Source organism: Pseudonaja textilis, chromosome 1 (genome assembly GCF_049901715.1).
Source record: "Pseudonaja textilis isolate UNSWEBS1 chromosome 1, rPseTex1.2, whole genome shotgun sequence".
Classification (NCBI taxonomy): Eukaryota; Metazoa; Chordata; class Lepidosauria; order Squamata; family Elapidae; genus Pseudonaja; species Pseudonaja textilis.
This window is the reverse complement of record NC_141990.1, coordinates 330682403-330699197: the sequence shown is the minus strand read 5'-3', so window position 1 is coordinate 330699197 and position 16795 is coordinate 330682403. Positions and strand designations below refer to the sequence as shown.

Sequence of the window (16795 nt, the reverse complement as noted above, 5' to 3'; positions counted from 1 at the left end):
AAGGTCTATTTTTTTTTCAAACTTTTAAAATGGGTCTTTAGCAAAAGTCATGGGTCAAGGAACTCTGGGCATGTCCTATCTGGTTTGCCCGTCATAGTAAGCTGTGATTTGCTTAATTGTAATAAAATCCAATTGTGTGTATGAATTTTGTGACCAAGTTCATACAACACAAGCCAAAAGCAAATTAACAATCCCTTGCACTAGTATAGTACGTGAACTCAAAATAGTGAGAATTTCATGGTGGTGCAAAAGATGCAGGAAACTCATCTTCAAATCTTTAGAGAAAGTTCATTAGGTGCCTATTCTTTTTAACCTCCTTTAAAGTGTAGTTTGGAAGTTGGGAGAGAGAACCAATCCTGACGAGAGAAAGAATGTACAATGACCTATGATAATTACATGGTGTATATTGATGTACATGATCTATAAAACGGCCAATTTAGACTGCTCGTTAGTGCCTAAAAACAAAATGCCATCATGGTAAAAAGAAATCTTTTTCTATGATTTCAGGGTTCGGTCCATTTGGGGAGTATTCTGTCAATGCCAGCTGGATCGCAGTTCAGGTAAAAGACATATTTTCAAATGCTTCAGTCATAATAGCATTACTTTTTAATAACTCATTTCTCCAACAATGGTCCATTGACTATTTAAGCTGGATTCCAAGGAGTGATCCTTCTTGACTTTAAAAAAAAACAAATCATAAAGCCAGCCTTAAAGTTGAATTTGATTAGTGGTGACTGTATCCATTCGGTTTTCATGACAGAGTTATGGTTGTGCTTTGTCCTTGCCTCCTCCTGGCCTGTCTTCTTGACTTCACAGTTTGGAGTTTTTTCAGGAACTTGCTGACTCCTCTAGAGAGTAATACTGTAATGATTTCTAGGCAAAAGGGGAATGTTTTCTGTCCTGTGTAATGATTATCTGCATGCTTGAAGATTCTTAACAGAAGTTAAGATTCTTTCAGTTACTTAAAATAATCCCAACCAAATTATTAACTAAAACTCATCAGCTAAAACACTTTAATGATCCAGTGATTCCAAAGGGATAAATCAGCATTTCCCGTTTAGATCATATTTGCTGATAGCATTTTTGAAAAATGATGGTGGAATATTTGCAGAGGCTAAGGCATAGGCAGAGATGAATGAATGTTCTTGCAGATCAGTGTAGATCAGGGGTCTCCAAACTTGGCAACTTTAAGACTTATGGACTTCAACTCCCAGAATTCCTCAGGCAGCATGGTATAGCTAGCTGAGGAATTCTGGGAGTTGAAGTCCACAAGTCTTAAAGTTGCCAAGTTTGGAGACCTCTGGTGTAGATGAAACTGACCAATTCCATGCATGAATATGTGGTTTTCTTTCTCTCTGTTACACAACTGTGTAACAACCACCTCTGCCAGACTAGACACCTGTGGGTTGTCATGAAGATGATTTGTGCTCCTGATTGTATGTGCGTGTGTTGTGGGGAAGCAGAGGAGGTAAGGTTCAAAGTTCTTTCTTTGGGGACACTTGGCTACTCAACTGGCCACATTTGAACATCTGGCACAGCCAGCTGTTAACAGTTGGGTAAGAACTTTCCTGTAAGGTTGAAAGCGCCACTGATGTGAAACCGAATGATGTTTTGTCAGGGTTACAAGGATCTGTTGAGAAAGCAGCTTCCCCAGGGGTTGCTCTGTGGGAAGACTGGGTACAGGAACATGACTTTGATTGAACAGCAACTTAACAATTTGGGGGGTGGGTGGAGGAATGTAGTTTTGCCATGATCTGTCATAGAAAATTATGCCTGAACTCAGCAACCACATCCGTGCCCTTCAATTCAAGAACAGCCCAGTAAACATAATTAGAATAGCAATAGAATTTAGACTTATATACCGCTTTATAGTGCTTTACAGCCCTCTCAAGGCGGTTTACAGAGTCAGCATATTGCCCCCAACAATCTGGGTCCTCATTTTACCCACCTCGGAAGGATGGAAGGCTGTGTCAACCTGGAGCCGGTGGGATTTGAACTGCCAAATTGTAGGCAGCTGGCTGCAGAAGTAGCTTGCAGTACTGCACTCTAACCACTGCGCCACAGAGGTTCTTTATTGTTATTGCTCCTTAGAATGCTAATGTCGGAACCCTGAAGTACAGGTAGTCCTCAACGTATGGCCACAATTGAGTCCAACATTTATGTTGCTAAGTGAGGAATTTGTTTTTGTCCCATTTTACAACTTTTCTTGCCCCCATTTGTTAAATGAATCACTGCAGTTCTTAAATTAGTAACACGGTTGTTAAGTGAATCTGGTTTTTCCCCATTGACTCTGCCAGTTAGAAGGTCGCAAAAGGGGATCACATGACCCGGGGATAACAGCAACCGTCATAAATGTGAGTCAGTTGTCAAGCATCTGAATGTAAATCACCACGGAGATTCTGCAACAATCATAAGTGTAAAACATGGTCATCATCTATGTAAACCGCTTAGAGAGGGCTGTAAAGCACTATAAAAAGTGGTATATAAGTCTAAGTGCTATTGCTATTGTTCACTTCTTTCAGTGCTGTGGTAACGTCTAATGGTCACTAAATGAACTGTTGTAAGACGAGGACTACCTGTCCTTGAAGGTACCATAGATAATGTGCTGTCTTAATTGTCTTGGCGTCTAACTTCCTGGAAATTCATATATAACGTAGAAAGTGTCATATATAATGTAGACTGTCAATGCTGCCAGTCCAAGCTATGCATGAATTGTTACTGTAGCCCAGGGGTGGGCAAACTTTTTGGCTCGGGGGCCTCATTGACTTTTAAAATTTGACAGACAGGCCGCCACCTGGTGTCGAAATGCCTGTCATTACAAGTCAAAATCAAATGAATGCAATCATTCAATCATTCACATCAAACCTTAATTCTGTACCAATCTTCGGCGGGCCGGATTAAAAAGACCAACGGGCCGGATGTGGCCCCCGGGCCGTAGTTTGCCCACCTCTGCTGTAGCCTGATGCTGGCCTTACCTTGAAGTTAAACAACTGAACTAGCTAGGATCCCATTACTAGATTTCATGTGCAGTCCAACACTGGTGTGTGTGTGTGTGTGTGTGTGTGTGTGTGTGTGTGTGTGTGTGTGTTAGGAAGAGATTGGACAACCATTAGTCTTAAAATGGTATGGGGTTTCCTGCCGGAGCAGGGGGTTAGACTAGAAGGCCTCCAAGGTCTCTTCCAACTCTGTTATTCTGTTGTTATTAATTTTGCGTAGTTCCTTCTTGGAAACGTTCTCAGTTATTTCTCTTTCCCAATACACTTTTCTTTCTTGGTGAATTCAGAGCATCTGTCAGATTTACAACTACACCAACTCGCCTCTATTCCAAGCTCTATTTTAAAGTTTTAAGATATTTTTCCTGAACCCCACTACGCCTCCCCGCATCCCCAAAATGTCCTCCTGCTGTACCTTTTCTATCCTGGGTGTAAATCCTGTTCTCTTCTTTCCCAGACTTGGTGTTCAGGAGGAGCAGGAGGGGCTTTTGTGCCATGCGTTTCCTCCTGAAATTCTCTGCCAACATACATGATTATACCGGTAATAATCTCTCAAATTTCCATGATACTGCCATTAAAAATGTGCGTTTGTGTGGTTGCGCCTCAGCCAAAGAATAGACACCAAACCATCTCGCTTGCCTTCAGTTTCCACTGCCTATCCTGCTACCTTCTGAAATTCTCAGGAGGCATTGAATCGTTCAATCCAGGTTTTTTTTTGCAAATAGAGCAATAAACGTAGGACTTTATATGCAGCGGAGATCTCCCAGCGTTTGCATTCTGCGCGCAGTGCTGTCCATAAGAATTAGGAATTTGCATAGGGTGAGCTTTTTCCTTTTTTTTTGTTTTTGTTTAGCTTGATATGATATGTTATATTGTGCAACTGTGGAGCTAAATGTGATCCTCCCTGAAAAGAACATTTCAGGCTAGCTCACCGAGTGACCTAAGGAAGTATCTCTTCTCCTTCTTACCCCTGTCTGTTTGCCAGTCCCCTCCCCTTCTGAGTTTGGAGCTCTGGGAATACTCTCCTCAAGTGCTTTTAAATTAACCCCCCCAACTCTAATCAATTGCTGCCAACTAATGGCAAGCCAGATGTCTGGCTTGCAGCTGTCTATGTTTTTGTCTCTACCTTGTTCTTTTTTAAAGCAGCTAGTTGTGTTTGATATGGTCCTACACTGTCTCTAGGGTGGAGGTGAGTCGCAGTTGAGATAATCCTGGCTACCAGCATGCATTGTGAAAGAGAAGAGTGTCCATTTAATACTGTGACTTGGTGAACTGTTACTGGACTCACAACCTTGAAGCCCAAATTAGATGCCTTTTTTATTAGTGTACAGCACAAATGTGTGCTGGGTTTTTAATTGTGTACATTAAGTCAATAAATCTTTATTTTTCATATCCAGGGGAGAGGGTTTTTTTGTATGTGTGTAGTCACACAGCCCTGTTCTTACATATATTTTCTTGGAAAGTAGTTTTTCAGGATTCAGTGCGACTTGCTATCTAGGGAAGTGTATGTAAGATTGTTTGCCTTAGTTAATTGTAGGGGATTTTTTTTAAGTGATTTGAATAGGTTTAAAATTTGCCCAAACTTGCATAAGTGTGCTGATAATATAGATGTTATTCTTTGGAGCTATTACTTAATTACTTAAGATGACATTTTGGCAGGCATTTTTGTTGAAGAGTTCAGTGATTTTTCTTCTCCTGTTGACTAATCTGGGATGTATGATCAAATGCTTCCTTTTAAAATGATTTTTATTGTAGTGGTGCATCGCTCTGAAAATTGTGTTTATAAAGTACAGCATAAACTAAATCTTAAAAGTTTGGAGGATTCTTCAAACTTCTTGGTTTCAGAGGCTTCCAGAGGAATCCCAGACCTAGCTGTCTCTTTAGCCTTCGTGTGAACCGAAGGTCACAAAATTCTTGTTTGCTGTATTTTGAAGGACACACAATTGTAGAGTTAGGGAAGGTGCAGAAAATGGACAATCAGATCAGGCAGTTGATGTGTTGAAGGACAAGCTAGTGTGTGTGAAACTTTTCAGTTAAAAAAAATAAAAATAGGGGCGGTAAAGCCATGATTGGTATAAAGAGATTGGTGGGAGGTAGAGTTTAGAATATTGTAATTCCTGACTATCAGAAGTTATCAGCTATGAAAAGTATATGTAGAGCCTCCATATTTAAAGAAGTGTACCTCAGATATGGATTTCCTGCTTTTAAGTCATGAGCTAGAAGACAGTGCCACATTCTTCCACGTTTCAGACCATCCCTAAGGGCTTGGAGTTTCGGTGCTGGGACCTTTTAGCTTCCTTTTTAAAGTGACAGCTGAGATTCTGATATGATAATGATAGTTGAGATTTTGACATGGATAAGTGTGTTGTGCAAAGAGTAGGTGACATTGCAAAGTTAATTGGGTAAATTAATCATGGTCCTTCCAGAGATATCTTGCTGACCACAAGAAATTATGTGCTGGATTAGGCATCTCCTTTCTTCTGGGTGAGAACTTCCTATGTTTTTTGGTGAGAATTGTGGAACACAGTATGTGCATCATATGTTGCTATTGCTGGCTGAGGCTCCATCCCGTCTTCCTCATTCCTGCCTGCATGACAGTAGGAGGAATGCTGAACATTTCTTCATATTTGTATTTCTTCAATGATTTTGGAAGACTTTATATTTTAAAATGACTGTCTAATTAATTGAGAGCCATTTCCTTAATTCTTCCATTTTCTTCCCCCTCCTTTAACTGATTTGTGGTTGCAGTTCACTCACATTTTCCTGGAAGTCAAGGCTACCTACTTCTGAGTAAACTTGCGAAGGATTGTTGGGTTTCCTTGAGTTTCTGCTCAGTTTAAAAAGAAACTTCGACTCGTTCTTTCGTTCTTTTTTTTTTAAAAAAAAACACTTCTTTCTCCCCTCCCAGCCTGCAGTTTCCCCTGAGCATGTTTGTGTGCAACAAACTGCACACAATTCTGTCCCCAGCCTGAAGAGGCCCAGACAAAAGAAAGGGAACAGCCTGCCTTTGAACGCATGCAACTAAAGCATTGTGCCTTGTGGCAGACAAGACTTCATGGAGCTGAGTGGACACAAAGACCTGTGTCTGAGTTTCTGAGTTCCAGACAGTGTGATCTGCATTTTAATAGACAAAAAAATCAATTAAACAATCTTTGTAAATCCTCCCCGGTTTGAGGAAGGCTAAGCGGACTTGGTTTATTGCGTCTTGGGCATTATCCTGCATCCTAAAGCTTTAAGGGAAGAAGAAGGGGAAAAGAAAGAAACCTCTTCCCCACCCCACCCAATTCCTTTCTCTTGTCGAAGGATTTCTTTGCCATTGAATACATGTCCCGGACTGTCCGACTTGGAAATGCTCCAGGGGACATGGAGAGTGGGTGGATGATGGGAAAAAAAAAATACATGGCTGAATCTTCAACAAAGCCAAAGAGGAATGGGCCTGCAAATATTAAGCGAAGTTATTTTCATGTGGCTTAAAAATATAGCGGTTTGAGTCGAACGCGATCTCTCCCGCTGGAAACAAAACCCCGTTTGAGCGCCTGTCCACACCGCCTGCACAGACACACAGATGCTGAATGAAATACCAACGTGTAAAAGGGACGGTTTTTCCAAACTTGAAATGCTTGTATCCCCCGCTCTTCTGGGGCTATTTGCTGTTTTGGAGAACTTGCTTTCCAAATTGCTTTTTTTTTTTTTTTTTAAAGGGGGTGGGGGGATAACTTTGATTTCCTGCCTGCCTCCAGCAGGTTGCTTAGAGGCCCAGGTGTGCCCTCTAGACTGTGAAGTTAATTGGCTCCTGTCGCCTTTTATTCAATGCCCCCTCTCCAGGCTGCCGAGGAGTGAGGTCAGAGCGCGTCCCGACATCCGCATGGACAATTGCTGTCAGAGTGTCTAGACAGGCCAGATAAGGATATTAGAAACTCACAAAGCAGCCCATTGTGGAGGGCCAGGGAATCGGTCACACACGTTCAGTTTTACTGTTTGTCAGGTACACAAGGCAACAGATAATAAGTTTGTCTGACTGGAGGAGGGATTTGTGGTACGTTCCCCCCCCCTTTATAACTGTGTGTAATTCCTATACTCAGAGAGAGAGAGGGAGAGAGAGAATGTATAATATGTAGAGTTGCACATCTATTGCAATATTTTTTTCACAGAGAGAGAAAAAGTAAACTTTTCTTTTTAAAACGCCTTCAGACTTATTGGTGTGCTGATGTTTAATGTATAGCTGCTTTCAAATCAAAGTTTTTTAAAAATACTTTTTGAAGCTTTGATGGTTGAAGTATAGCTACTTCAAAGGAAAGTGTTTCATTTTAAAAATATACTTTTGGACTTCTTAGATTGCCCCCTGACCACCCTACCCCCCCACTGGGGAGATATTTCAGAGGAGCAAGATTAACTAGTTGCTCCTTGTTCAGCTTATGCTTCATTGTCATACCACAATCAATGTTTTGAAATGTAAGAAGGTGACAGATCCGAAATAAAATAATTGTTGAGCTAATCCATTACCCTGATTTGCAGTTGATTGGTGGCACTGGCCAGGTGGAATCAGACAAAAATATCTCTTGTCAGAAATACCCCTCTCTGTCTGTCACTCATTTGCTATATGGTCAGTTACCTCTATGACCTATTTTGTCTCCAAAGCATCATCTCTTGATTATTAACTTATAAGTACCCCAGGAATATATTTTTGTAAGAAGTTGCATTTGTCCCTTGTGGAAATTGTATCTGCTTGATAAGGCTAAACCGTTCATCTTTCTGAAAAACTATTCCACTGATTGTTTTTGTTCTGTTTTGTTTTGCTGTTCTGTGTCAATCATATTTTTAACACTTTTCCTCTGTACCAGTTACAAGTGTGGCTTCACTGAGGCACAGGGGAAAAGTAAGTGATTTTTCAATGTTTTATTAAGACCTCAGTTGTCAGATTTAATAAGGAAGGGAAGACTCTGGTCCTGTGATGGCAAACCTATGGCACGCGTGCCGGAAGTCACACGCAGAGCCACTTCTGCTGGTATGCTCTCACCCGGAAGAGCCCCATTGCGCATGCGCATTCCCGGTTGCCTGGAAGAGCCCCATTGCGCATGCGCATTCCTGGTTGTCTGGAAGAGCCCCATTGCGTATGCGCATTCCCAGTTGCCCGAAAGAGCCCCATTGCGCATGTGCGCATGCCACACGCCCGACAGCTGATTGTCAAGTATCTGGCGTGCATGCACAGAGATGCGTAAGGGTGCAGGGGGGGTGCATGCATAGGGGTATAGAGGGCCGCACGCATTGTCTTCTGGGTGCTGGCATGCGAGCGCGCACGCATACACAATTTTCAGCACAGGAGCCCCAAAAAGGTCAGCCACCCCTGTTCTAGTCCTTGTGGCTGAGATATGAGACTGAATACACATATAAGCGAAGCTTGGTAAATTACAGAAAACAGAAAAATATCGGAGCTCGACTTCCAGCTGTCAGAGACAATCTGTATGTATCTATTTACTTTGTGGCAACATGGTATGTAATTAGCAAAAATAGAATTACCAGCTGTAACATGAGCAGCCAGTGCGAGTTATTTATATAAATCATGGGAAGACTTAGCATGGTTTGGAACAGGGGTGTCGAACTCAAGGCCCGCGTGGATCTGGCCTGTGTGGTACTTAGATCTGATCCACAGGGCCACCCTGGAAACAGTGAAGGACTGGCCCACGATGCCTCTGCCAGCGAAAATGGAGCTCGGGAGGTCAAACACAATCCTGATGCGGCCCTCAATGAAATCGAGTTTGACAGCCCTGGTTTGGAAGATAGCAATAGGAACCGATGCATGGGAATTAACACTAACTTTAGTTTATGTTCTTGCTGCTTTGCTACATGTCAACATCCTCTGTGCGGGCACCTGATCTTGGACTCTTAGGTCTCTTTGAGTGCATTTCACACCTGCCTTTTGCAATAGGCGAGATTTCCAGGGTAGGAGGTAATTTCAGTGGTATCTCTTGAAAATGTCACAAGTCTGGGAATCATGCTGGAGTTGAGAGAATGCCCAGTTAATGGGACTGGGGTGATGCACCCAGCTCTAGTTTGCAAGAAAGGTAGATACCTCCCACACAAAGGTTTTGAAGCTGGTGAAAACAGTTTGTTTAGGTTTGGTTTCTCTCCCCCTCTCCCTATGAGCTTCAAAGGGAAATCACAAGTGAGGACTGCCTGGAGGGCTTCCCCCCTCACCCCACCTCCCTTGTATACAGATTGCTAGTGTGTTATGTCTAGTACTTTCTACTTTCAGATGAAATGTCTGTGCTGCAATTTGAGACATCAAGAATCGAATCTTGGAGCATTTACTTTCAAAGGGCCGACTCTTGCCTGGTGCTTCACCTGGATCATTTTCCTCCTTCATCTCTCCTGCTTCTATCACGGTGTTTGAACGTTGCCTTCCAGCCCCTGCCTTTGCTAATGAATCCCAAGCATTTCAGACATGGATCAATAATGATGCACTGTTAAGACCCAGAATTGCCTTTGGAGCATTGGCTCAGCCATGTGATTTATTATTGTTGCTTCTGGAACTTGCCTGCTTGAGACACCCCCTGCCTCTCCTGTCTCCAGTAGCTGGTAACCCTGTTTTTCTAGGGGTCTCTACTTAAAAAAGAAGAAGAAATCAAATGTTCACATTTTGATTTTTTTTTTAAAGAATGTTTTTTTCAAGTAAACCAATTTAAAACTCATTTTTGTGCAAATCCTAGCTTTCCCTCCAGACATACTGTGTTCTTCAGTCAAAAGAAGAAGAAAAAAGAACAGTACACATTATAAAGACTAGGGTGAAAAGAAAGGAAAGAACTAAGACAGCGGTAACTTAAAAGTAACCCAGCTGTGTCAGATGAAAGAGGCTCATCTAGTCCACTTCTGATGTCCAGAAGGAGCTTCAGAGCCCTAAATGGTTCAATTTCTCTTGTTTGAACAGTGCACTGAACTTGTCCTCTACTACAAATATGTTGCATTGTGCATTTCATGCTCTGGTTCTTTGTATTCCACACATCTCATTTGCTTTTCTAAACTCAATGTTTAGGATCGAGTACTGAATTTCCAGTTCTGGAATATTGTACGAACCTTTAAATGTCCTGAGCTGCATCTGAAAATTGCTATTTAAGCCAAGAAACAAAGAAAAAGTGTTTCATTATATGGAGAACAATCCTGCTTGTGTATGATCTGTTTCCCCAAAAATACGACCTACTCTGAAAGTAAGTCCTAGCTTGATTTTACACATGTGCCCAATACAAGCCCTACCTCCCAATTAAGCCCTAATTAAGATCTTGCCCACTCCAAAGTGGATGGGTAAAAATTAAGGTGGGGATGGGGGTGGTGGAGATGCCCTACTACTTACCTTTGGACAGTTGTAGCCAGGCCTCACATATCCTGACACCTGCCTTGCCGGCCCATTTCTTCTGCAGCCTGCAAGGCTTTCCTGAAGGCCTCTGTAGCTGATAACTACTAGATCGATCTGGAGTTCTGTTATCTGCTGCGGAGGCCTCCAGGAAAGCCTTGTCGGCCGCAGAAGAAGAAGTTCCTGAAGGCCTCTGATAGCAACGCATGGGGCGACACACACAAGTGAGGTTAGTCAGTGGATGACATCCCCCGAAAATTAGACCTGGTGGCTTTTTTTGATGGCAAATATATGTGTGTATGTATGTATGTATGTATATGACGGTCTTATTTTCAGGGAAACATGGTAGATGTATCTAATTTTATTTAAAACCCATATTAAAACAATATTTGCAGCCCTGCTTACCTTTTAGAAGGACAACCTGAGGGATCCTTGGTCCTCTGAGCCTGCTTGTTTCCTTGCAGACATTTCATTACCCAACCTAGGTAATTCACTGATGATGTTATCTAGTTTGGTAATGAAACGTCTGCAAGAAAACAACTCTGCACCAAGGACCCCCATTTCAGTCCTGAGTTACTCTCCTTTATCGGAACCACCCAACTTGAGATTTGATGGTCAAGCATAATCTTTGGACCCTGAAAAGATGTACAAAAGATGGGATTCAAGTATCCTTAGACAATTCAGGGAGGACCATTAGGGAAGATTTAAAGAGTCGTAAAACCTAACAAAAGAATAGTTGGTATACAGAAAATCCTGATTTTAGTTCCAACAACCTGCCATTAAGACAGCAATTGAGAAGGTTTGGGTAGCAGGAAATGGAGAAGAATGATCTCTTCTTGGATAATCAAAATAGGCAGTGTTGGGTGAAATCCTCAAATGGTCTGATTTTTAGTAAGGCAGTTTTTGTTCTGTTTTATTTGTAGTTTCTTCACAACTTACTGCTTGGATCCCAGTTGTTCTTATCTACTGTCACCCAAGCATATAATCCCTGGTTTTATAGAAGAATCCCTTTAGAACAGAGGAAGTCTCAAATTAGAAAAGGATGGACTTGAAATGCAAAAAGTTAAGAAATTTGTTTTTTCTTCCTGGGAACTTGCTTAGTTTTTCCTATGGAAAACATTGGAAGAAAACTGAAAAGCAGCAAATCTATTTTACATGAAACAAAGTCACATTTAAGAATAATGTTTGCAGTGTTAAATGTTAACTTGGTATCCAGATGCTATACATCACTAGTTCTTAATAGTGCACTAATGAGAATAAAGTTTTTTAATAATTTATTTCTTTTTGCTTATCATTTCTGTTTTCAATTATTTTCCTTACATCATAGATGGGCAAAATAAACACTTAGCATTTTGACAGAGCATCTATCTCTCATTTTGGCCATATTAACAATTCTGGGAGTAGAAAACCAAGGCATTTTTATTTTTAACAATGCAACAGTGATTCTCAGGGAGAAAACTGCCCTCAAAAAGCTTTGAATAAACATAATGTTCCTTATCAGAAAAATATTTAAATGCTTTAAAAGAAAAATAAAACTGCTTTGTGAATTTAATAATTGAAAGTCTGTGGAGATTATCATACAGACAGATTTTAACCATAGTTTCAGTTGGGAAAATGTGACCATCCTAGAGCAAACCAAGACCAAAAATGGTAGGGAATTTCTAGAACAGGGGTGTCAAACTCAAGGCCCATGGGCTGGATCCAGCCGGCAGGGTGCTTAAATGTGGCCTACGGGGCCACCCTGAAAACAGCAAAGGACCGGCCTTCAGTGCCTCTTCCAGAGAAAATGGAGCTCAACATCACTCATTGAGGTTCTCTTTTCGGCTGTGACAGCCTCCTGCAGCCCTCTGCCAGCAAAAATGGAGCCCAGGGAAGCCATTGCAGCCAAAAACAAGCCTTGATGAGTGATGTTGAGTTGGCCATGCCCACCCTGGCCACACCTATCCCAGCCATGCCCCCCCTGGCCACGCCCCCCCCTGCCCCTCCCAAGGTCAAACACAATTCTGATGGGGCCCTCAGTGAAATCAAGTTTATATGTTAACATCTATGCCAGTGGTGGCTAATCTTTTTGGCTCCTGGGCCAAAAATAGTGCACGCACTTGCACGCTCGCTCTCGTGTGCCAGCACCTAGAAGGCAATGCGCGTGCCCCCCCACATCCCCCATGCACGTGTGCACAATCCCCACCCACCCACCACCGCCCCTTACCTGCACTGTGCCTCACAGCTGATTTTTGGCCGGATTGAGGCCTTTTTCGGCCTCCCAAAGGCTTGAGGAAGGCTTCTACAAGCTTTGTAGGCCAAAATCTAGCCCCATTTTGTCACTTCCGGTATTTTCGGAAAAGCCTTTGGGAGGCTGAAAAAGGCCTCAAACCGGCCCCAAATCAGCTGTGGGGCGTGCACATGCGCAGCGAGGTAAGTTTGCCAGCAGCTTGCGTGCCAGCACAAATGGCTCTGCATGCCACCTGTGGCACGCGTGCCATAGGTTCACCATCACAGATCTATGCAAAAGAGACTATCACCCAACCCAAAAGGGAATGAAAAGACCCAAGCACCTCCACCAGCAGTCAGCGTAGTTTAACTCCAAGATTATCATGAAACCAACAATCAAGTAAACAATGCCCCAATCAAGAAACTGCCAAAGAAGCCAACAGTACACAGCCCAAACAAAGAACCACCCCCACCAACACAGGCAAGTCATCAGAACATAAATTGATAGAAAGCTGCATTCCTTATCAGCACTGATGATGTTACCTAGCTTGGGGAATGAAATGTCTGCAAATAAAATAAGGAAGCTCAGAGAGCACTAAGGACCCCCACATAGAAATTCTCAGTCATCCAGGTTGTGATTGTCCCAAAGGAGCTTTTTCAAAAGGCAACTGGACGTTCTTGTTTTTCCTTGAAGACGTTTCACTTCACATCCAAGAAGCTTCTTTGGTTCTGACTGAATGGTGGAGAATGAAAGGATTTATGTTCCTTGCAGTTATCTGGTCGTTAGCACTCTCTGAGAATCGTTGTGCTTTACTGGACCTTGAGGTTCCTAACCACTTTGCCCTCCGATTAGCCTTTCTCCACCTGTGTCTTCTAGATCTGTTTCGATTTTAAAATCTCCACTGTGTTGAGTTTGAAGTCTGAACAACTTTGTCCTTAAGTCCACCTGGTGTTCTTGGCAGCAGTCCAGAAATGGTTTGCCATTGTCATGCTGGAATTCATAATATTTTTCAATTTCCCAATCTAGCCTTCAGCGCTGATTTAGCACTGATGTTTCTCATCGTCTTCCATCCACATATGTGCTTTGGAGACCGCAAGTCTGAGACTCTGCAACAGAAGTGGGCAACTATGACCCCTTTATGACCTCGGACTTCAACTCCAAGAATTCCTGAGCCATTAGCTGAAACCTCCTATTTCAGGAATTCTGGAAGTTGAAGTCCACAGGGTGTAAAGGAACCATATTTGCTCACCCTTGTTTTGGAACAAAGATAACAAATAGAATTCTGGGAGTTGTAGTCCAAGCAAATCCAGATTGCCAGATGAATGAGAGGAAAGGCTGCCTTGCACCATTGACCAGATGTTGCAAAATTATTTCTTTTTAAATAATTATCCTTAATTCATCAGGTCTGGCAATTCTGGGTCGATAGTTTCTCTCTCTCTCTCCATTTTTATACTTACATGTTGTTTCCCTTTCCTGAAATAGTTTTTAACTAGACACCCTTATTAAAAAGTATAAGTGAATCCTGTGTGGTATATTTACTTCCATTCCCAGGGAAATCTGTGGAGAATTCATGAGGTGCGAGGTTTGGAGTAGTTCTGTGGGTGTGAAAATAACTCAAAATGTTTTGGACTTTCTCTGCTTCCTGCCCTGCGTGCACCGTCTTTTATGATGCATTTTAAATCTTGTCGAAAGTTCAGGCAGAGCATTGCTTTGGCAGGCTGGAGATAGGAAAAAGTGGTTTGTAGGTTGCTTCCCATTGAGCTGATTAGACAAGTGTTTTGCATTAGATACTGAGGCTGCTCATGCTTCAGCCACGCTAGTTATCCTGGATACTTCCAGCTGCCTTGAAAAAGAAAGTTAAGACTTTGTCAGGAATTGGCCATCTGCAAAGATGTTGATGAGTCTTAACTTTGGCTGGTCTTCCACCTTCCTTCTCCATGATCCTCTTCTGGAAAACTGGAAATACTAGATGCAACAACAGGTGCTGTGTCTGAAAAAGTTGTGTGCATACAGAATCCAAGACTGTAGATATGAGAAGTAGAAGGCCAATGGGAGAGATATCCATGTTTTCCAACCTGTTATAGCTGAGGAATCTGGGAGTTGTGGTTTCAGAGGGCACTTCCTCTTGAGGAAGATGACTTCAGTGTTCTTTAAAAAACCTTTCCTGGGTCTGGGATACCATAGGTTATTTGCGTTATTTATGTTCTAGTAAACATAATAGATAGAGGCGTAATGGCTCAGTGGTTAAAGATGCTGAGCTTGTCAGCTGGAAAACTGACAGTCTGGGTTGGAGACCTGAGTGCCGTAGGATGGGCTGAGCTCCCATTCCTTGCCTCAGCTTCTGCCCATCTAGCAGTTCGAAAGCATGAGAATGTGAGTAGATAAATAGGTACCACTTCAGTGGAAAGGCAGCAGCATTCTGTGTGCCTTGGTATATAATCATGCTGGCTACATGACCACAAAAGTGTCTTCAGACAATGCTGGCTCCCTCAGCTAAGAAAAAGAGATGAGCATACCCCCTGGGCAGGAGAAACCTGTGCCTTAAACACAACAAAATATAAGTTATCTGAGGCAGTGGTCTCCAAACTTTGCAGCTAGGTGGCCCAGAGGGGGTAGGAGAGGGGAACTGGGCCATCTGAGCGGTGGGCCAGTACGCACACACGGAGCTTGACATATGCAAGCGGCGGACTGGTGCACACACAGCTCAACATGCCTGCCAGCTCACCGCTTCCAGGGTCCAGTTCCAAATAGGCCATGGCCCAGTAGTGGGCTGTGGCCCAGGGTTGGGGACCCCTGATCTGAGGGACTGCCTCTCTCTGATTACATCTGCTTTTCCCATCAGATCCAGCATGTGTCAGCTTTGGAAGCCATATTAGCACCATCCACTTCCACACTGCCACATTCTTGAGCCTGGGAAAATGGGAGGGGGGGAATTTCTTGGAGGTTATGTGGTTAGACACAATAGCATTCTTCTAAGTCAGAGTCATGTTATTTCTGCACCTGGTGGACGGATGGTGATTGGGGCATGTGATGCAATGATGGGTGCAGGGGGTGGATTTGTAATTTTTTACTTATTGCAAGGAAACCCGGAACTTTCAGATTCAGGATTTCCCAGATGTGCCAGTTTACTACTCTAATAAAAAGAACATTGGAGAGGATGTCTGTCTGGGAGTTATTTGTTGGAGTGGAGGTTTTCTGGAATGCTGACTGCATGCTGCAAAGAGGCATGCTATGGGTCCCATGTCTCAGGGAATTACTCTAGAGCAGCAGGCAGGATCTGGCCCGCAGGGGCTGCACTGAAAATAGCGAAGGACCGGCCCGCGGTGCCTCTGCCAGTGAAAATGGAGCTCCCTTTTTGCTGGCAGTGTCTTATAGGACGCCATCTTAGCTAAAAATGGAGCTTGGGAGCTCATTTTCACAGGCAGAGCACTTGGACCACCACTGGCACCCTGACATGAGTGACATGGAGCTGGCCACACCCACCTGGTCCCCAAGGTCAAACACAACCCTGATGCTGCCCTCAAATGAAACCGAGTTTGACACCCCTGCTCTAGAGTAGAGCCTGAGGGGCTGGGCCTCTTCTGCTGTTGCACCCGCCTTAAGGGATATTCTCCCTGAAGTGAAGGTCACTCCATCTCAATCTTCCCAAGGTCCTTCCAGGCCTGGCTATGTCACAGGCCGGGGGTGTGTGTGTCCCAGGGTACCGATGAGATTTTGAGGTGTCTCCCTTGCTAATCTAAAAACTGTTGTGTGCCTCAAAACTCTTTAATACTGACCTCTTTTTTTTTGACATGTATGTTTTATTTCTTTGTTGTAACAATAACTTCTTGTGAGATAGGCAGCCATGTAAATTTGAAATATAAATAAACAAAACCTTAAACATTTTGAAATAAAGTGTAAGGGGAAAAAAACCCACATTTTTTCCTAAAATGGTGAGGATGGTGGTATGTGAAACTATCTCACCCCAAAGGAAGGAGGGGTTTGCCTTAATACATGAAGGTTGGCTTAATCCAGAGCTGCCTTTTCTAGCCTGAAGATATTCCGAAGTGCTGGACTAGAATTTCCAGCTAGTTCTAAGATTTATACTCTCGTAGCTTAGTTCCAACCCCCGAGAGTTGTATTTGATTGTGGTGAGATAATCAAAATCAATACATTCTGGAAGTTACATTGCAGCAGGAGAGCCATGTTCGTCTCTGGTACAAATAGTCCTTAGGATTGTAATTGTAAAGCAGATCATCACATGACTAC

At 42.9% G+C, this 16795-nt stretch overlaps 1 protein-coding gene across 2 annotated transcripts in view; it reads left to right on the top strand.

Moving 5' to 3' along the window:
* PGPEP1 (pyroglutamyl-peptidase I) overlaps window positions 1-16795 on the top strand; it is a 33504-nt gene that overhangs the window by 5014 nt on the left and 11695 nt on the right. Inside the window, exon 2 of one of the 2 annotated variants that reach the window (XM_026698913.2) lies at window positions 508-560. The exons of the other annotated variant lie outside the window; for it this stretch is intronic. Coding sequence (XP_026554698.1) covers window positions 508-560 — 53 coding nt within the window. The remainder of the gene's footprint in view (window positions 1-507; window positions 561-16795) is intronic. 2 annotated transcript variants of the gene reach the window in all.